We start from the raw sequence: 21,308 nt of genomic DNA, 5'->3' as shown, positions 1-21,308 counted from the left end.
GGACACATACTGGGGTTACATACTACTAGATGGGCGTGCCCGAGAGCCACGGGTCAAGTCGGTCAACTCGCCATGCTTAACCGAGAAGAGTGACTGCGACCTTAACATCAGTGCCATTATCCACGGGTGTGACCGAGGAAGCGTCTGCTGAGGTTTCCATGGATATTAACCATGTACGGTAGGGGTGTATTAATGTCTTCAAGGCCGCTGCATTCGTGTCTTTTATAGGCTGTCTATTTTAGAGAGGCACTTGTCCCTGAAGAAATGTACCCAGTCCCTAGAGAGATATTCCCTTATGGACTTAGCCAAAATGTGCTACAAACCCTGCTTAGAGCAAGCGTTGGCGCTTAACCCAAAGCCACAATAGGTCACCAAGAAGCCCTTGTTGCTTTAAAAAAAGGTTTGGGTATCTGAAGAGGAGAGCAATTTTAGTCAGGCAAAGGAAGTTGTAGAAATACTCAAGTTTCAGCATCCTTTGGTATACGACCAGCAAGACCCCTGTGCCTTGGCGATGGAGGGTGGCCTAGAGAACTTTGAAACTGTCTATGCTACCGTGCGGGTGCGAAGACATGGGACTAGATATACCTCCCCCACTCGTGCGCGGAAAAGCTCCATACTCGGCGCTTCTGAAGTATTTTACTAACAACTGCACTTGGCGGAAGTATTCTTAGGAGCTGTCGGTGTTTGGCTTCTTCGGTATTTAGCAAACATCTCTTTTGGAGGGGGTGGGGAGGGGGGGAGGATCGTTAAATTTTTGTAGAGAAGGGGAGGGAGTAGAGGAGGAACACACTTTAGAGGAAAAAATAACGGCCGAATCGTTTCAACCTCGTTCCCTGGGTCTTTCATCTCACCGCCCCCTGGAGCGAGCTCAGCATCAGTTCATTAGAATAATACAGAGACCTATTAGGATAAAGCGTCGGGACAATCTGCGGTCCTTCCACTAGTGGTTCACTATCACTCTTCTCGGTTAAGCATGGCAAATTGACTGACTTGACTCGTGGCTCCCGGCCACGCCCATCTAGTAGTATGTAACCCCAGTATGTGTCCAAAGAAAACTTGAGATTCTCTCAAATACGATTAACATTACAACCAGACCGACTGCGTGTTGGACAACACTAAGTTACAATGTGCAACAATGTTCTCTGCAACATTTTCGGATTAAATTAGTCGTATTAATATTTTGGTTATTTGTTTCGGGTCAGACCGTTTCACTTCTTGTTTCCAATTTATATAGGCGAAATTTATTTGGGACTTGCCACTACACTTTTAAACTTACACTTTTGATGACCTCGGTTTGATTTTGTTGTTGTACCGGTAATACATTGCCGGATTAACCTCTCGACTTCATGAACTTGAACGGAGATCGGCTGTTTACCAAATTAGAATAAGGGCGCGAATTTGATTTGCTTCAAGATATTTCAACTCGGTTAATTTACAGTCCTTTAACGTCCTTGATGCTAAACAGCATTCCAAGTCGACCCATTATTGTGTCTTAACGAACTTAAAGCGTTTTGGTGAATCGAAAACATTAAGGTTCCAGGAAATCTCTTGCGTTTGTTATGACAACCATTCAGGTGTTGTTTACATTAAGGAAATACACGCGATGACAAACTAGACATGACGGCGGACAGGAAATTAAACAAAGTTAACGCGCGATGGTTCGAAAACGTCTAAAAGCAGTTTTTATGCAGTGGACATTATTTTTCTACTGATAGCAGTGAATTGACGGGATTGTAATTAATGATAGCCCTTTACTTTCGCCATTGAAATTGATTTGTCTCTGGTTCGTGCATAATTATTGTGTTATTTGCCCCAACACATTGACGTAGATTTTCGTTTTTCACAAAGGGAAATACTGCGAGTTCGAGCATGAAACTTGGCATGGTATATCTTTAATAATGATATTTTAAGGCTGTAAAGTAAAATAATCGGAAAGTGAAGTACCAGATGCATTTTTATGCTGTTAAACATGACCTATATTTTGCCGTTATTTTTCACACGCTTCTTAGTTGATTTTAAAATGGTTCGGAAAACCACTATATCAACATATCTCGGATTAGTTTAAAGCGAGAAATAAATTAGAGTGGTTGTCCACATTTGTGTGAGGTTTGAAGTCAATTGAGTTTATTTTAAGACTTAAGCAGCGCTTCGTCCTCGCATCTTATTTCGGTCATTTTATTACACGAAAAACCGCACTTTGACCGCGCTTTCAAATTTTCGCGAATTTCTGAAAAATAAAAATTCATTGGAACCTTTAAATATGATTTTTAGAATTAGGTCACCTAAGGGTATCTTTGGGCAAAGTATGAGCGATTTGTCAAATGGGACGTTGACTGGCGTTTCTCGATCCTAACAGTCAGCCATTCTTAAAGTTTTTGATAGTCAGCAAAAGTTCCGGAATTCCATCGGAAAGCTGTCCGCTGCTAATGTTCCCTTGCGAGCAGTTTCTTTTTTCCTATTAATGACAGCTGCTTTCTTTTTTTCTCTTTCCTACCACACCCAAATGAAAAGAAGCAGCCGTTATCACTTGTTAAAGTTATGTTTGATGAGGCCAATAGTAACAATATTTCCCGATTGAAGTCAAATCTTAAATAATTTGGTTTTTGTCATGTTGTCAAATATATCCCCACCAAAGGTCTGAAGATTGTACGGGCAAGTGACAAACAAAGTGTACATTAAACTAGGACACGGATTACTCATAAGAGAACAATTTAGTTTATTTGAAGTCTACTAGTATACAAGAGTTTGCGTTTTTGCTAATCAGGAAAAAAATCACATTGGCACGGTTTTTTTTTTCAAAAAAACTGGCAAGCCTGCAGGCAGTGTCGCCAGGACGATTCCTGTGTCACAACATTAAATCTAGACAACGATGTTATGAAATTTTACATATTTCCAGGTGCTATAGACGGAGGTTGGTCAACGTATTCATCTTGGAGCGCATGCTCAGAGCCAACCTACTGTCTTCAAGGCTCAAAGAAACGAACCAGAACCTGTACCAATCCTCCTCCAGCAAATGGCGGTGATGAATGTGCTGGGGTGGCTGAAGAAGAGCGCATCTGTCCCACGCTGGAAGATGGATGTACTAGTAAGGAATTAAGGACCCAAAGAGCTTACAATTACTTCCTTTTTTAGGGACCCGAACACAAATAATGTGATTTACGTCCCTTGAAACTAAGTGCGAAAATCATGTTATCTGCTGGCGATCTGAAGCAAAACTAAGTTATAACAACTGACCAAGTTACACAAACGCTTTTACTGTAACTAGGCGGTCAGAGCTTGAAGCGCACAAACAAGTATTTCGCTCGATTTTGCTCCTGCTTTTTTGAGGCAAATTAATGGTTAATCTCGGCGCTCTCATACACTGAGCAAAACAATAGCTGCCATAGTCTATGGCTGCTTTCGCTTTGGAATCACTGTCGTGCTCAAAAGCTTAACGAAATGATTTATTGTTATTTATTGTACATTGTAAAATTCTTGCCTTTTAGCCTACCAGCCGAACAAACCCGACAAAACTGCTACTGATCCTAAATCCTGGATTGCTACCGAGTGTAGTGCAGCCGAAAAGTTCTCAGCTACTGGAGCTTATAAAAACGACATTCCCTATGCGGTGTATTCAAACTTTAATTTTATGAGAACTGAGTTGGAAAGCGGATGGTTTGCCGTTCAAATGGTTCCTGATGATAAAGATGATTATGGACAAAAGCAGCTAACAAAGGTCTGTGGTTCACGTGACTTTTAATATGGTAACAGTTAAGAATTACAGTGCAACTACTTCAACAGGGTTAGGGTTAGGGTTAGGGTTGCCTGAGAGTTTTCAACCATGATTATGAAAGAAAGACTCTGAGTTTGTTATCTAGCAGATCGATCTTACCCATTGGAAGAGACTATTTGGATTGGCTACTAACTTCATATATTTTGTTGACTCACATATAGCACCCGCGACAACAAGCAACAAAAACAATTTTTTTGCTGCATTCATTTTCCATATACAGTCAAACGAGGTATTATAAAAGATACAAAAAAATAAAATAAAAAAACCGAACAAACAAACAAACGAAACAACAAGGTTAACTGAGTAAACCAATCGGAAATTAAAGATGGTCGTTATCTGAGGTTTAGAACTTAATACCAATGGCACGGTTTGTCTGTCCTAGATATTAAGGGAAGCAATGCCATGTAATTGATAATCCGTTGGTGAATTTCATAAATTCCAACGTACATTTCTGTGCTTTTGTCTAGGTATGTTTTGAGATAATCGATCCACTGACCATCAACAAAGTCGTAACCAACAAGGCAACTTACTATACGAAGATCGATGCTTTACCAGAGTGGACCAAACCTGCCTTAACTGAGAATGTTCCCGCGTTTACCATCTGGATTGATGAGTCACAAGCTCTCAGAAAGTACGAGTTCCAGTGCGCAAATTCCGATGAGTATGTGCCACTAACCGGATACGTTATGAAGAATGTTAGGTGAGATTAGCATGCGCTGTAATTTTGTATCTATGGATGTATACCTTTAGCTATGAGTATCCCCAAAAGGAATCTGCATATCATTGTCACAACATAAAACTGAAATTTAGCAATGTTTTTGACAGAGTTGGATCTCTTCGAGGATAATGTCACTTACAATTGAGCATAAAATATTTTTGAATATGAACCCCTGGGAGAACAAATCGTAAATTAGCTACGTTTCCAAAATGATTCTGAAACGGGATCATCTGAATATTTTCGACATACATTCTCGTTTTCATATTATAGGGGTTATGTTCCCCGTGGGGGATTTCTAGCCACCACCCCCCCCCCCCTCCCTTCCATCTCATCACACACAAAAGCAGGACCAAACATGTTATCAACGATATAAATAAGCAAAAGAAACAAACAAAAATTCACCAGCAAACAGACAAAAAACAAACAAAGAAACAAAGAGATACGTTTGTTTGACCTTTTTATCCTATTTTAGGTTCTCTTACTACACCGAGGGAAATTCCCAGACGTTTAAAGCCAAGGGGGATTACTATCTCAAAACAGGAACTTTGTTCAAGACGGAGGTTAAGAAGGACGTAATCAGTGGCGGAGTGTACGCCACAGGCAATGCTCCTTCTGCTACGTTTACAGACCTAATGGCGTCGTTTGGTTTAGATCCCGTCTCCTTGCCTGATTTCTTCGTAAATGCGTTGAAGTAAGTTGGTAATTAAAAATTTAACATTTTTATGGTGTTTGCAAAACAATAGTAATAATAATTTAAACTGAGACACGTCTTTTTCATCGAAAAAGGAATAAACTAGTAATTCCCAGCCACAGCGTTTCCTTTTCAGAGCTTGACAGCCAGTAGATTCCAGCTAAGCTCGCTCCTGGAAGCATTTGTTATTTTAATTTGTTAATGAGATGTTTACTCTTTCTCATGGGTAGGAACTTAACACACCCACTAGCTGATGAATTTCTTTACTCTTCTATATTAAGCTTGTATTTTGATTGTAACGAGAAATAGGTTTTTGGCCACTCTTGCAAAATTGAGAATTGAGTGACAAACTGATTCCATTCGCAGAGGAATAGGTCTCTGGGATTTTACCATGAAGCCTGCGCAACTTCTGCGGAAACTGGAGAAGAATGGCGTCTTCAGATTCACAGCCTCGATTGATGTTGGTGGTGTACCTATTCATGTCGAGATTTTGACAGGAATCAGATTTGCAAGAATTACTTTTGCTGTCGGTTTTGTGTTTGATCGGGAGTCATTTGGAAAAGTAGCGGAAAAACTGTCTGGCATCGGAGTCGATTTCCTGGACAAACTCGGACTAGAGTTAGAGGTATAAAATGGGTATTTTTTTTGTTTGGTTGGTTTTTTTTGTGCTTTTTCATTACGTACGTTTCCTTTATAAAATAGCCACTGCCGCACCCCAAGGTTGGGGATAGGTGTTCACGGTGTGTTTTTTACGTAATTGCCGAAAGTGCCGACCTTCTGAAGAATGCATGGGAGCATGCATCTGTAAATTTGCATCTAACGATAGCTATCATAACATCATCTAGTCTAAATAGACTACAAAAAGTGGTAGTAGAATAAAAGAATAAGGCAATCTTCTCTTTTTGTGATACTACATCTTTCAGAGTGGCAACTGAACAAACAAAAAGAAAAATGCTGTCAAGCATTTCAAGTTGAAAGTAATATGTGTCAGACTTGAATCTTTGAATCACTTCTGAGTCTCGCCATGTGCAAATTGAATATATTAGTGATAAGGATTTAATTTGAGATTTGAGAAAACCCTCACTAAGAATTTTCCTGATCCTCTCTGTTCCTTTTATTTGGACTCCCAGTTGGGAATAGCAGTTCTACTAACAATTTTCACTTCATCTTAAAATTCAGATTGGCGTGTCCTTTCAACCTCCCGATTCCTTAGGATTTCAGCAACTATTTGTGGATGCTGAAACCAAGTTTTCCAAAGAGCCGCTGCATAGTTTTATCACCACTGAGATTCCCCAAGGTGAGTGTAACTTACGGAAACCTACTCAGTCTACGGAAAAGGAATCCAAAACACAAAACAAACGAACAAACAAACAACAACAAGCAAAAAAATACAACAAACAAACAAACGAACGAAAGAACAAACAAGCAAACAAACAAGAGAAAAAAGCACGAAAGAATGAAAGAATGATCGAACGAGCGAACAAACAAACACCTAAACACCCGAAAGAAAAATCAACAAAACTAAAGAAAAATTAAAAATTAAATTACCCTAGGAAAAAGCTTTTTACCAAAATTGGAGGACTTGAAAATCCACTTAAGCATATTTCAGCATCTCGGTATTTCCAATAAATTACAAAAAACACTGGAACATTCAACAGATGAAAAGCATTTTCTATCTCGTAGAAACATTTTTCTATTCCTGCTTGTCTAAAAATGATTTCAAGTGCTGAAGTGGTTGTGACACGCGTTTGCACTTGTATACGTGTATTAATTAACCAAATCTGTAAAAGATTCAATGAACATCGATCCATATTGCGAAAATATGTAGATCGTCAAGAAACCCGATCAACATTCAGCTTCACTTCAGATCTCACGCATGGATCGTCAGGAATACCAAGATTTCTTCACTACTGACCTCACGCAAGTTCAATTGCACGTATCTACTGCTATTAATCACCACAATAAAAAAATAATAATAATAATTCCAGATGTTTTCGTTATCAACTGCTTTTATTTGCAGGAATCTTTGCTGCAGCTCAAATCGTTTTGCCAAAAGACTGCAAAGGCAACAAATTCTGTGAAATTGTCAAGATGATTGTAGGGCCAACAGTCAAGTGGTACATTACGGGTCAATTTCAATGGAAGAAAATCCGAGTCGCCACAGGATTTGCTAATGTTCGTATTTTTGATGGGTTGTACTTTCACAAGCTTGAGCTCTATGTCGAGGTAAGCTGCTAGAAAGGCAATCGTTTGTTGTAAACCATTTCCTGTTTTCCTTGACTCTAAAAGTGATGTATGCACTTGGATAATTTATTTCCAACACATTTTTCCTTCTCTGTTTTATTTCGTTTAAGGAAAGTTACACGATGTTATTTGTGTTGTAAACTGGTCAATATTAAAAGGAACATTCTGATTGTTTCCGCAAAGATAGACCAAAAGGATGGGCCTTTCATCAGTAATTTTCGGCAACATTCCGCCCACGAAAACTGACAGTTTGGTGCTTAGTAGTTTCTCGGTATTCGAGGGGAAATTTTAGTTAAAGAAAGCGAGCTGTAAAAGTTTCAAAAATGCCCGTCACGGGGTAACTGAAATAAAACTGCCGCAGTATTATAACGTCTGAAAAGGGCAAAGACCAAAGTTCTAGCTGTTCTTCGTCCTGGGAAGTCGTAGAATATGTGGTTTCAGCATTTAGTTTTCACTTTCAGCTTCGGTGTGCACTGATATCAGTAAAAGGTGAGATCACTCAGATTTATAAATATGACTGATCTCACCTCTTACTGATATCTTGCTAAAATTTGTAGGTTGGTATCGATTTCCGGGCATGGACTGAGGAAGTAAATAACTGTTAAGTATACTGTTTATTCTTTCTACTTCCTGACCAGGCTGATTGGAATGCGACGCATAAACATATCAAGATGGGATTCCGTGCAGATATCAAAGTCCCGGTAAATGGAGAAATTTATCGTGACGGCATCAGAGCTCCTAACAGCGAACTGTTCCTATTCGGTGTGTTAGAATACGATTTCACGGAACAGCAAGTCGCAGGAAAACTTGGCATGCGCGGAATTTGGCGGAAAGCTTACTTCATACCATTCCTTGGCATCGGGAACATTTACCTCGGGTAGGAGTTATAGTAACATGTTCTACTGAGCCCAATTGTCTAGCTAGACTGGCCCGATTGATCCGGTTCTAATGGAACAGTTATTTTTAATTTATGTACTTTCTCCACAAACACAAGATGCGAGGAAAGCGGCCAACTTGACGGCCGTTGGTCGGGCTGTTCAGCTTTCTTTGTGCTTTCAGAACTTTCAGAAGGCGACAGTGATAGGCATGAATATAACGATGAACCAGAGATCAAGTCGGGCAGTCTTACAGAGTGCACTAAACTGTATGCGGGAATGGAGGTCACTTCCGTTCCCTCTGCCAGAGCGCTCTGGATCCGCAGACGGAGGGACTGCTTGCAGTGCGAGCATTATGGAAAACCTATATGTAACCCAGGTTTATTCCGATATGGAACGATGATTAACAGGAAACCTACTCCATTTGCTTAAGCTATCATTCTTACTGTGAAGAAAAACATTCCTTTGTTAAATCAACGCCCTAGCTAGGATCTGTCAGAAACAGTTGCTTGACCAGATCTGTCAAAACAAAATAGCTTTCCCCCCAATAGAATACTTATATCTAATCGTACCTTTTTGGTACGCTGCGGCCGTATATCAGGCGGGATTAGTCGAGCCATGTTTCATATTTTGGCGAGACCAAACAAGCCTGATATGACGCCGAAGCGCACCAAAAAAAGGTACGATTAGGTATTTATCGGTATTTATTCGATCGGCCAAGTGAGCATCAGGTCAGTGACCTAATATCGCAGAATATCAGGACAGTAGATACAGCTTCTGACTGGCTAATTGCGAATTTGGGTGCGGTAAGGAAATATATCGATACCACCAATAAAGCAAAGCTAAAACGCTGATCTACGTTTCGATTTTACTTTAATCATCGTGAGATCTTATTGTTATCTTATAATTATTTTTGCATCGTTAGTATTTACGGTACGTTTAAAATTGCTGTGTCCCTAACTAATACCCTTTCTTAACTTCAGTTTGACGTATAAAGTTGGAGCGCCTATACCCATCACTGGTGTGCAGTTTGGAATGCGAATCGAATTTGGATATGACTGTCTAATACCAGCAGACTTTAATAATGACGTGAGTTTTAAATTTGTCACAGGTCTTGACGGCCTATGACTCTCGCATAAAGAATAAAATTCAATGGTGATTTCTTGCTATTATTTTGCCAGTCAATGATATGCAATTCGATATTGGCGTGCCTTTACTTTTCCTCTTAGAGAAAACATTCGTCGCGGCTAAGGGTGAGAACATCCGGGAGTTTCTAAGTTGTGCAATGCCTTTTCAGATCTCTTGATACAGATATCGATTGTAGCTTTCTTGTGACACATGAAACATGAGTAATTTACTGCTGTTGTTCTTTAGGGTCACTGTTTTGGTGGCAGTGGCTATTTTGGTGTTGGAAAGCCCCAGTTCTTCTACGCTGACATGACAGCATTGACCCTTGGAAAAATTTTTAGACTTCTGGGATTCAAATTCCCGCTTCCACCTCCAATAGCACAGACAGGCTTCCCAGAGGGCGCTGCGGTAAGTGTTGCGATTCGTGATTAGGGAAAAGCTTTAAATCTATGATATCCCCTTTTAATTTCCTCCAATACTTTTGACTAACTCTAAGCTTCTCTTGACCTTTTACAACAAACTGAACAAGATATCTCTTGGGCCGGAATCTCGGCTCTGATCGGGGGTTATCGAAGGAGACCTCTTGGAGAACAGAATTCGTTCGAGAACAATTTACGAACATGGGAAAAGTAAAGAAACTGTTGACCCTTAACAGCTTCATTTTCAGATTCTTGATTAAGATATCGAAGATATTAGCTTCTTACTACTCTGTAAACTCGAGATAAAATTAAGTCATGCATGTATAGTAAGCCACGTGCTCTGGCAATTCTGCCAGGCGCCAAACATACAAACTGTGGCTTGTCCAGGCTCAACTGGCGAATGATGTCCAGTTAGAAGCTTGCGTATGGAGAAGAGTCACGTAACAAAATCACCTGAGCTGTCTGTCGCTTTGTGTGCGGTGCGAACTTGTCCGAGTCGCTTTATCGTTAGTTTACGAACTTAAGCGAACTGAATATTTTTATTTTGTTGATCTCGTTAATTTGTTTTGATTGTTTTCTTTACAGAATAAAAGTAGTAGTTCAATTTAATCAGAAGAATTTATCTTTATCGCAGGGCTCATACGCTACAGACAACGTTGATTTACGTATTGCTGGTGGCCCGTACATCTACAAGGGTTTCATGATCAAAGGACGAGTCAACATTTTGGGTTGGTCAATTTTCGCCCACGTCAAGTTGTCAGATGTGGTGAGGGGAATTAAAAGTTTGACTTCGATTTCATTTATCAGGAACTGTTCCAGGTTAATCGTAAGCCCTGTGCAAACAGGAAATGTTTGGCGAACAAACACGATCAAGCACTGTTTGGTGACCAAACATTTTGAGGTTTGGACACCTTGTTTGATCGTGTTTGATCATGGTTAATTTCCGTGTTTGTTCAAACACTGTAAAAGCATTTTGTTCATTTGGACGGTGATCAAACATTTTTGATATCTTTTGCAACTCTGTACAACATCGACATGGATCAATGATAAGCAGAAACCTTCACAGCTTATGCATTCGTAAGTTTTATTTATTAATTTCTCGAATCAACGTGGAACATTTCTTGGAAGCTTTCAGTCAAAAATTTTAATCATAAGATAGCGAACTTGAGATGTTTGATATAATTTTGCCTTCATGTGGCGCCGTAATTCGCAGACTAAACAAGAATTATTTGGATGCTTGACATACCACATAGGTCTGATTCGGCTATGACGTTGATTCTTTTCCAGTCGAGATACTGGCTGACGCACATTAACACACACGCAATGCACATGAAGCTGACGTCCAAAAGTACTTCAGGACTTCAGTAATCAGATCTTGGCTGCAAGGCTGGCTTTATTGACTTTTGTGTGTTTATTATTTACCTGCACAATATAAAACCGCGGTTTTTGAGAACAATTGACTGGGAGTCAGCTGCTGAAAGGGAAGCAGGGGCGCGCGGCTTAATTTCTTGAGAATTACTTTGTCATTGAATGGAAAATCTTTTGCAGGCAATATTCGTGGACTTGAAACCAGATCCAATAAAACTTCTGAACATTTTAAAAATCGTGCGCAGCCCTAGCCAGCAAGATTTGGGTCCTTGGTTCTACGTTGATGCTAGAAAGACTCCCATCTTCATCGAGGTAAGTATGTATAAAAATTACAGTAAGTCTCAGTAATGCCGTGAAGTCTGTCTTCAGAGTCCACAGTCTTCCAATAAGGCAGAACCAATAAATTCGAAGACATTTCCTAAGTTTAAATGGTCAGATTTGAGCAAGAAAATCCAAGGAAGCTTGCTTTTTTTGACATATTTTATATTTTGCCAGGGAATTCGAAGGCTACACTACGTGGTTTCTCTGAGTCGAAAGGGACTAGTAACCTTACCCATTCCATATCTTAACAGTCATCATTCTATACACCCATTCCTAGATTAAGGTGTTGAAATCGTCACCCTACGAGTACTTTTAAGTACCGGGTTTAAAAATCCTTCCGGCTCAAGGGAACAAACAGTGGACCTCGAACAATGTAAGAGTTCCTCAGAGAGCGGGGGAGGCTACATGAAAATTGGTATGAATACATGACGACATAATAAGATAAACTAAATGAGATGTATCATTAAGTCTTTGCCACGTAAAAACGTGCGTCCTTCTGTATAGCACTCTCTTGTCAATACAACTATTCCTAGTGTGCAACGGGATATTTTCGTCATAGGCATACATCGAAGGGTACACGGAGCTTCTTGGGATTTCAACTTATTGCCGGTTGAACTTGACAATGGAAAGGATGGAGTTGCTGATCCGAGGGAATTTCCTGGGCCTCATAAAGGCTGAGTTGTTTGTGTCTGCAAGTTATAGCTTGAGTTTCGTTGGCGCTCAGTTTTACGTCAGGGTTACAGTGGACTTGAGTGGAATAAACAATGTAAGAAAGATAATACAACGTGCATACTATCTAGTTACTAAAGAATGTATGTTACTTTGTATTCTACTGTGCGTGAATTACGTTGATTCGAAAAGCGTTTCCTAATAAAAGTTCATTAAGGAAAAATACCAGAAGGTAATAGCTCCGCATCGGAAGACCACTGACTGAAAAATATCACTAGCCAATAGACCATTTGCAGTTGTCTTCTCAGTGACCTGGCCTTTGAATGGCAGCGAGGCTGGAGGAGGCCTTGTTTTGATACAGACATCACTGCTTTTGTTGTGTAAATCAAATTGTTCTAATACTACGTGCATTTACATGGCAAATGCAAAGAGGTCTGTTTCAAAGCAAGGTCACCTCCAGCCTCGCTGCCATGCAAAGGCCAGGTCACCGAGCAGACAACTGTAAAATTATCTATTGTAAGTACACCTTCAAGAAATCATCTTACGTTGTGTCGGTTTTTGCTTTTGTATTCTTTATTTTATAAGTGAAGCCGATTAGATCACTAGTGATCCAACGTTTACCAGCAGGATCATCGTTCCGGTTGCTTGCTTAAACACTTTATTGTAAGAAAGTACGACGACTAGGTAAAAATGTGTTCATGTAAATGGTTGGTTGAAAATTTAAATTCTCTTAATATTCGATATATCAGAAACTGATATTTCAATAGTTATAATAATAGTGTAATACTTTGTTTGAAATCTATACCCATAGATTTCCTGAGCTCGATGAAGTAGGAAAACCACAGTGGCAATAAACTAAAACTGAGAAATCAGGATAAATGTAGTTAAAATGAGGCATCCGTAATGAAGCTCGTGTTTTAAAAATTAGGTTTTCTAGGCCAAAGTAATTCAAACCTGTCATAATATAACGGGTGACAAATTACTCGTTAATTTTGATGCGAAATTGCAGCGTTAATTTATAGTTTCACATGTGACAGTGAAATTACAAAATTGTCATGGCAAGGTTTGGCGCGAAATTTCTCGATACAATAAACATGTCAAAAACCCACGATTGTAAGTGTAATTTGTCAGCCATGATATTATCTTCCCCGTCCGGCTCTATAAATTTCAATACTTCAGGATTGATGACTAAAAAAATTCTAAAAAAATCGGATTATTATCGTTTCCCCTGAAATTTGGAGACATAAAACTAGAGATAATTACCTAAGCACATGGCTAGTTTCACGTGGAATGCTTCAATGTGGCTTACATGACGACATTGCGAAATCACCCAATTTTAAGTCAAAATGGCGGCGTTTTGTTGAGCGAGCAATGTCCATGATTTCAACGTCCTGAAGATGTTTTCGGAAGCGGACAACATTCCTAAAGGTATTTGAAGTAAATACGAATGTAATTTTACGGTTAGCAAGAAATTAGAAGCGAAAATTTTAGGTAAGTGAGCTTGCATGACCTTCGCCATGTGCTACTCAAATCCACGCATGTTGTTCAAATGCGACTAAATTCCCTTCGGACCGCCGTTTTTCCGTTTGCAATCTCAAATAATTCTTGAATTATGTGTCTTGAATCGTTTTTGGGATCGTAGAGCTCAGGAACTTTGGAAAAAAGCTTCGTTTTGTTGAGTAAACACACTTTTCGAAAAGACACGTAACTCGATTCGAGTTAATATTCAACTGGCTGTTGCCATGGTGACGGAAATGCGAGATTTTTAATTAGATAAAAAAAAATATTCTGAAAAATTTCGGTTTCGATGGTTTTTCGCTCTGTTTTCGGGATATGTTTGCTGATAAATTAAGGAAATTAGTTATTTCTACATCAAATTTGACCAGTGGAGTGGAAATACATTTTTTAAATATTTTTTTACATTTTTTCCTTTTTTTTTGTGAAGTTTGATTTCTTTAAATTGTTTAAAAATTACTACTAGCTTCCATGAAGGAAAACTTTTTTTTTCAAGAGAGTATTTTTTATGCTCTTTTAAATGAGATATAGTAGATTATTCTCCTGTAAATATTTGCTGAGATATTAATGAATAACCTTATGACCTTTTCCACGCCCATTTTCTTAGGTAGACGAAAATGAGTTAAAAGGTAATCAAATAGTATACTCGTGAAATCAACAAATAATTTCACTCGTGTTTTGTCAAACTACTGATAATTTCCCTCGCCTAAAGGCTCTGGAAATTACTGGAATTTCGTCAAACGCCGTAAAATTATTTCCTAATTTCACTCGTTACCATTTGATTACCAATACAAATTGCATCTTTTCCAATTTTTTCCAACTACTCTTTTCCAGGCTCTAGACGCCGCTGCCAAAGCCGTCAAAGGGGCTTTTGATGAGGCGCAGAGGAGGCTTTCAGATGCACGAAATGCCGTAATCAGAGAAAAGGAAAACTGCAAAAGGAAGATGGCACTCAAATGTGATAACTGTAAAAAGCTCAAGTGCGCTCAAGCGGAGCGTAATTGTAAAGGATTTTTGGATGCCGCTGGCAAGTGGATTGGTGGCGTGGTCAATGCTGCTGGTAAGTCAAAGTTGGTCTGTACTATTAAAATTGTATTTTCTTTTCTCTCTTTCTCCCGACAGAAGGTGACGTTTAAAGTTTATCACAGTTAGATAATAAAACCGTTTGCAAATTGTTCCTGTCTCAGTCTGACCAAATTATGTTCTCCTTCCAGGAAAATGGATCAAAAAGACTTTTAAGAAGATCGGGAAAGCTTTAGCTCCGGTAAGCGGTCATGGCGTAATTTTACAAATCACGCACCACATATATGAATAAATTGCATTAAGGCTGTCGCCATTGTCAAGGTGGTTGCCACGAAAAAATTAATCAGTTAATCGTTGTATGCTTAAACGACAAATCTCTTTTTCCTTAAACTTTCGATACTGATAACAGGGGTGCAATATGTGAAGACGAAATTAAACTTCAAATATGTAATAACCTATGTGTCCTTAACAGGTTGGAAAAGCGATCAAGAAATTTTTTAAGGGTTGGAGAAAGAGAAGAGAACTACAAGACATGCGCAATGAGGACTTTGCCCTTCACATACGTAAACGTCGATTTATCAGCAAACTTATATGCGAAGGTCTTGTGGGAGGAGGCTGCAAAGGTCAGTATATAAGTTAGGATGATTTGCGTCACACCCATCATACGGCATAAACCGAATCGGCATTATCACATAGCGCCCCCGCGCGCGCTAGTCCTATTTAATTCGTATAAGAGAATCTTTGTTTACAATATTTGCCTCATTACCATAAGCGATACAGTTTCTGGTGGAGCTACAGAGAGATTAATACTGAATATTGAAAGGGCACAGCACGATTAACTGTCCCAAGGAATTTGAGTGCGATGTATTGAATACTTTTGCGCGACGAGGGTTTAAAAGCTCAAAATTTTACAAAGAATGTATGAGCTCATTAGCGCTTTTGCCACACAGAAATTTTGATGTTTTTGAAAGCCAATTTGTCATCGAATATTACACCCAAAGAGCCAAAAATTTCACCACTTACTAGATTTCACAAGCTCCAAGTTTTTTTAGTAAAATCGTGTCTAGCATGATGCCTTCTTTGCGCAAAGTCGTATGTTAATGAGGCAAAATGTAAACAATGACGTCAGCAAAGATTCGCCTATTGAGCCATCATGAACGAAATCTCTATGTACGCACGGCCGTGCCTATATAAGATGACGTGTGCAGTTTCAATTTAGCTACAAAATTTGCGTCGAGTTTAGTACAAGTTCCTTTTGTTTAAGTTTCGGCAATGTGAAGATTTTTCTGAACGATCCAAACTCTACTTCGAGCCTTTGACTTTTGCCAAGCTAAGATGTTTACCTTAACTTGGGTATTTTGACTTTGTTTGTCTACATTTTCATTGTGTATTTTGACTTTGTTTGCCTAGATTTTCATTATAATTAATTCAAAGAAGCTAATTCTTCACTGACAATTTTAGAAACCAGGTTAAGCGTTTTCGTTCAACCGTTGCTCAATTGATTATAGCGTGTTAGGATCCTAATGACCTTTGCTTCCCTTCACCGCGCACTGGGAGAACTTCTTAGTCAATCACAAATTAAACATATTTTAACGCCGAAGTTGTTGTCGCCATGCTATAAAAGAATTGGTTCATGCATTTAGCTGTGCGTATATCGAGTTATGGATGCACTTGGAAAGTTTGGAGAGCACTCAAGAAGCGAGAGTTGCTTTCGGCTATCGCCTCAAGCAACTCTTACGCTTCTTTTGTGCTCTCCAAACTTCCCGCGTGCATCATATCCATAACTCGATATATGCGCGTTAAACATAGCCCATTGCAAAAACGTGAGAGGACTGGGAAAGAGTATGGTTGTTATCCGTTTGTTTGAAAAAATAAGATATTCAAATGAAAGACCAACTAAATTTGAGTCTTTAGAAAGAATAGAAGTATTTAGAGGAGAAAAATGGCAAAATGATAGCTCTTCAAATATCACCTAAAACAGAAATTTTGTGTTTTAAATAAAGGATTTTACTTTACTTTACTTTACTTATGGTTGGGTAGACAGGCCACAAAATTTTAAGGGTTTGTATGGAATTTTGCAACTTTTTCAAGGCTCTCATGTGAACAATTGATCGCTGAAAACTCTCAAACTTGACTGGGTAGCTTTTCATTTAGTAAACTTTTGATTGCAGTTGAAATGTTTAGATTTCTAATCAATATAAGAAACTCGTCCCAGTCCTCTCACGCTTTTGTAATGGGCTACGAACCATTTCTTTATTTTTTTTGTTAAAAAATGGCCCTGTAACCAGGTGGTTGATTCATGATTGAAAAACGTTACTCTGGTTTAAAAAATGTAAAAATGTTAGTAAAAATTTTTGTAAAAGTCCCAACGTTTCGGCTAAAACTTAAGCCTTCATCAGGCGAAAGTGACAAGGAATTTGTAAAAAGGCACGTTCTTATACTATGCAAATCAGCAAATCGGAGCTAATTATGTCCTGTCCCTTAGGGCTAAATTTAAAAATTCGTGCGGCAAATGCATGCACTTGTAGGAATCCGCTGAACCGTGGTGATGGCATGCATTTGCCGCACGAATTTTTAAATTTAACCCTAAGGAACAGGACATAATTAGCTCCGATTTGCTGATTTGCATAGTATAAGAACGTGCCTTTTTACAAATTCCTTGTCCCTTTCCCCTGATGAAGGCTTAAGTTTTAGCCGAAACGTTGGGACTTTTACAAAAATTTTTAACTAACATTTTTACATTTTTTAAATCAGAGTAACGTTTTTCAATCATGAATTTCTTTATTGCTTCGTTGAAAAGTTAATCATCTTCTTTTCTTTTTAACTCAGCCCGGTTGGCATTTGCATGGATCGGAAAAACGTTTGGTGATCATAACACCGCTTTCGAACACATTATGCTACCTAAAGCAAAGCTTACAAAACGTGCTTATTGCCGCAGAAAAGAAAGTAAACCCTCGGGTTCTTAATTATCCATCATTAAAATCAATAACTCAAAACGGATGCATTAGAAATGTGAGGGAATAGTACAAAGAAGTAATTATATGATTCAGGTATTAGCAAAAGACTGTCCATCTCGGTGGCTTTCGATGGAGTCACAGTGATATGTGAAAACAATTTTAACATCATTTAGCCAGACGCCACCATTAAGACCATCAACAAAATGGCACCGATTGTTCAGGCCAATGATTCCAGGTTTCATCCACATCACCTCTCAAAAACTTGTCTACGTTCAAGTTATAGTTTCCAAAACCTTACACTCTCGATACTTTGTAGATTCTTTGTATTTACAATTTGGCATTGAGTAGTAATTCTTTTTTATATTTTTCCTCAGTGGTGTCTCACCTCTGCTATGGATCTTGTAAGGCCGTAGAGCATATCGGGAAGGGTCTCTGCAACATACTCGACGTAGCCGTTGGCTTTTTGAAGTTAACTGAGATGGCTTGTAACTGGGTTAGCAAGGCTATAAACTTTATCCTGACTCAGCTGTTTAGAATCCACAGGTAAATAAACCAGGTTATTCGCCTTGATGGTACAAATAAGACATCGACTAAACTCGCAACGAGCTCTTCCCTCAAACTGCTTCTACTTGTCTGCGACCTATCCGTCTGTGAGCTGTCTATGACACGTCTTTCTGTTGCCTGTCTGTCTGTCAGCCTGCCATGTGTCTGTCTGTCTTTCTGTCTCTCTGCATGTTTGTCTGTTAGTATATCTTTTTCTTTGTCATTTCTTTTCTGACTGTATATCTTGGATCTCTGGGGTTTTTTTGTATGTTTTGCTCATTTATTTTTTCGTTCGTTCACTTCGTTTGTTTTACGCTTGGTTCTTATTTTTGAGTTTTCCTACCTAGTTTGAGCACATAATCAGGTTAATATTTTGTTGTATTCGATTATATTTAATTGTATTGTACCGTGTGATCTTATCGTTTTGGTTTTGATTTGAACTCAGCATCAAATTCGAGTTCGGTTTGGCAGCCTACGCAAACGGAGGGAACAGCAACTTCATTTTCAACGCAGCTGTTGACCTGACCATATTTGGAAAGCGCCTTTACCTTGCTCTGGGTTTTAACCTGAAAGATCCAGTAGGAAGTCTGAGGACTGGGGCCGATAAATCTACAGAGTGGTACAAGGATAAGATGAACCCCAAGAATCCGACCGATACAGAAAAGAATTACTACGACTCTCCTAATCCGTTTGCTGACTTTGAAATGTCAGGTACGATTCTAAATTAACTCGATATAACCATAACAATATCAATTCCTCAAATGTGATTGGTGCATAAACTGGTGTATTTTGCTCTAATTTATCTGCAAAGTTGTATCGGACAGTGTAATCGGACAGTTGCCTATAATCGGACACCTGTAATCGGACAGTTACATGAGCCAATCATGAGTCCTCTCCACTAAATCCACCGATTACAACATTGATGACAGTCACTATAGTAACCAATTCAAGAGACTGACTTTGTAAAATTGTGGAGGTTTAGTTTCTGGTGACTGTTTTGAAAGAAACTTGACAGCCATTTTGCAAGCTATTCCCAAATTCTTAATTATGATATTTAAAAATAACTATTAAAAGTTATTTTTTCAAATTGTGGGAAATTGTAATGGTTATGATTAATTGGTAACAGGACATCGCGTCCTCCAATTCAGTCTGTAATCATACTCGCGAGATTAACAAATCAGACACCCGCTTCGTGGTCGTCCGATTTTGTTAATCACTCGTATGATTACAGACCGAATTGGACTCCACTCAGTCCTATTACCATTATAAATTACGCTGATTTAGAACACTTTTCGCAATACGCGTAATACAGAGGGGTTCACTTTGAAAATTAGATAGAACGTAAATTCGTAATAGATGTGCAGTATAGCGATGAGTCCTCAAATCATCGGATCGTGAAATCAATGTGTAGGCATCGATGACTAATCGACTGGCCACATACTTTTTCTGTCATTGATAAGTCGTCGACTCATCAATCAACCACAATACAAAATGACGGATAAGTTGATTACAGATTTACAACTCATCGATTACCATGTCCACCGAATTTAGCAAGTCTAGTTCTGTCCAACAGAATCCCCAAATCAATTATGGATTGCCTAGACCTCCCGCTGTTTCGTTTTCCGCTAGTATTCAAGCTTATGGACTTAACTACATTACCACGTTTGGTGCCAAGGCTGAGTTTTCTTAACACTCACTATCAATTTGTTCGTAATGTATCAACCAGAACCGATCGATGCAGCTGTAACTGATCATACACCAAATTTGGTATTATTACAGCACGGTCATGTATGCAATCGAAATTTATCGTCTTCATCGTTAATTATCTACTTGTTAAAAACTATCAGTTATTGGTAATTGTTCTTGAATCTGCTTTTTGCTGAGAACTTTACTTTTTTGTGCTTGTAGAAATATTCTTGATAGAGAATCAGCAATCGGCGACAGATGACAGACGTGGACCCTGTTTGTACGTGGACTCCAAGACAGATGGCGCCTATGTTAAAGTAACAGGTTGTAATGAAACAGATGAGAAACAGAATTGGGTATACACTCTTAAAGGGCAAATAATGGTAAGTCTGGAAAATAATGATAAGTCTGGAAGTTACCTTTTTCGAAGAGATATTTCGTGCATGCCTGACTGAGTTTTGCAGGAACCGGTACCGTAAAATTCAAATGAAAGGCTCTCCGTCCCTTCAGCCGTTGATTGAACAAACCGTGTTGCCACCCTTTCAATGTTTGCAGCAACCAGCGAGCGATGGAGATGATTTGGAGTTCTGAGTGATACGACACGACTAACGTTTGCGTGGGTTATCTTTTATATTAAATTAACAGAACTCTTGGTCTAAACATTGTATCGATACAAACGGAGCTACACAGGGTTCAAAGCTCATACAAACCAAGTGTGACCCGAAGCAGGATGATCAAAACTTTCAGTGTGACTTAGCGGTCAGATCCATTAAGAGAAGAAGAGCTAACCAGTGCTGGACGGTCGGTGAGTGGCAAAATAATTAAAACGCCTTTTCTACATTGCAATCAAAAAAAAAAATAGTCAAAAAATTACTGTAAGAATCGATAAAGAAAAATTACGAGAAGAAGGAAAATAAACCGAAAGCCATAGTGATTATAGCTGTCTTTTCATCTCGCCGATTTATAACGCTAAATACATTTTTGAAAACGACTGTACAGCCTGAGATCAAAGGTTCGACCTAAAACATTCTTTTAAAAAAATCTATACTAATATAGATTTTACGGAGATCTGAGTTTTCTCTCTCGGCTGCTAGACCGGTGGTGGTGGAGGGGGGGGGGGGGGGGGAGTGGGGTTTTGGCCTCACGCAAGGGTTTGCTACTTGTGATTTTTGGTTGTCAAGGTATCTTTTAGGGTTGGACGAGAAGCGATAGTAATAGAAGAAAAAAAAACGCTGTCATGTCCGTTTTAAAGTGTTATGTTTTAGCCGGTGAAATAAAGCTCAAACCACACCCAGGTTGGTCTCCTTTAGGGGTCTTATTCAAATTTTCCGACGACCACCCCTGACTTTTTCATATAGGAGTCCTCAAGGGGGCCGTTA

At 39.0% G+C, this 21,308-nt stretch overlaps 1 protein-coding gene across 1 annotated transcript in view; it reads left to right on the top strand.

Moving 5' to 3' along the window:
• Positions 1-21,308, top strand: part of LOC145500665 (uncharacterized) — a 43,921-nt gene that overhangs the window by 6,022 nt on the left and 16,591 nt on the right. Inside the window, exons 6-25 of the mRNA XM_081480192.1 lie at positions 2,897-3,085; positions 3,486-3,715; positions 4,240-4,472; positions 4,963-5,181; positions 5,548-5,806; positions 6,361-6,478; positions 7,202-7,407; positions 8,064-8,302; positions 9,284-9,389; positions 9,675-9,836; positions 10,482-10,613; positions 11,396-11,527; positions 12,096-12,302; positions 14,555-14,780; positions 14,935-14,984; positions 15,216-15,366; positions 18,075-18,243; positions 18,689-18,954; positions 20,152-20,312; positions 20,575-20,734. Coding sequence (XP_081336318.1) covers positions 2,897-3,085; positions 3,486-3,715; positions 4,240-4,472; positions 4,963-5,181; positions 5,548-5,806; positions 6,361-6,478; positions 7,202-7,407; positions 8,064-8,302; positions 9,284-9,389; positions 9,675-9,836; positions 10,482-10,613; positions 11,396-11,527; positions 12,096-12,302; positions 14,555-14,780; positions 14,935-14,984; positions 15,216-15,366; positions 18,075-18,243; positions 18,689-18,954; positions 20,152-20,312; positions 20,575-20,734 — 3,615 coding nt within the window. The remainder of the gene's footprint in view (positions 1-2,896; positions 3,086-3,485; positions 3,716-4,239; positions 4,473-4,962; positions 5,182-5,547; positions 5,807-6,360; positions 6,479-7,201; positions 7,408-8,063; positions 8,303-9,283; positions 9,390-9,674; positions 9,837-10,481; positions 10,614-11,395; positions 11,528-12,095; positions 12,303-14,554; positions 14,781-14,934; positions 14,985-15,215; positions 15,367-18,074; positions 18,244-18,688; positions 18,955-20,151; positions 20,313-20,574; positions 20,735-21,308) is intronic.

The sequence above is a fragment of the Orbicella franksi genome, chromosome 10 (assembly GCF_964199315.1).
Source record: "Orbicella franksi chromosome 10, jaOrbFran1.1, whole genome shotgun sequence".
Classification (NCBI taxonomy): Eukaryota; Metazoa; Cnidaria; class Anthozoa; order Scleractinia; family Merulinidae; genus Orbicella; species Orbicella franksi.
The sequence above is the reverse complement of the archived record's forward strand: the minus strand, read 5'-3'. Positions and strand labels throughout refer to the sequence as shown.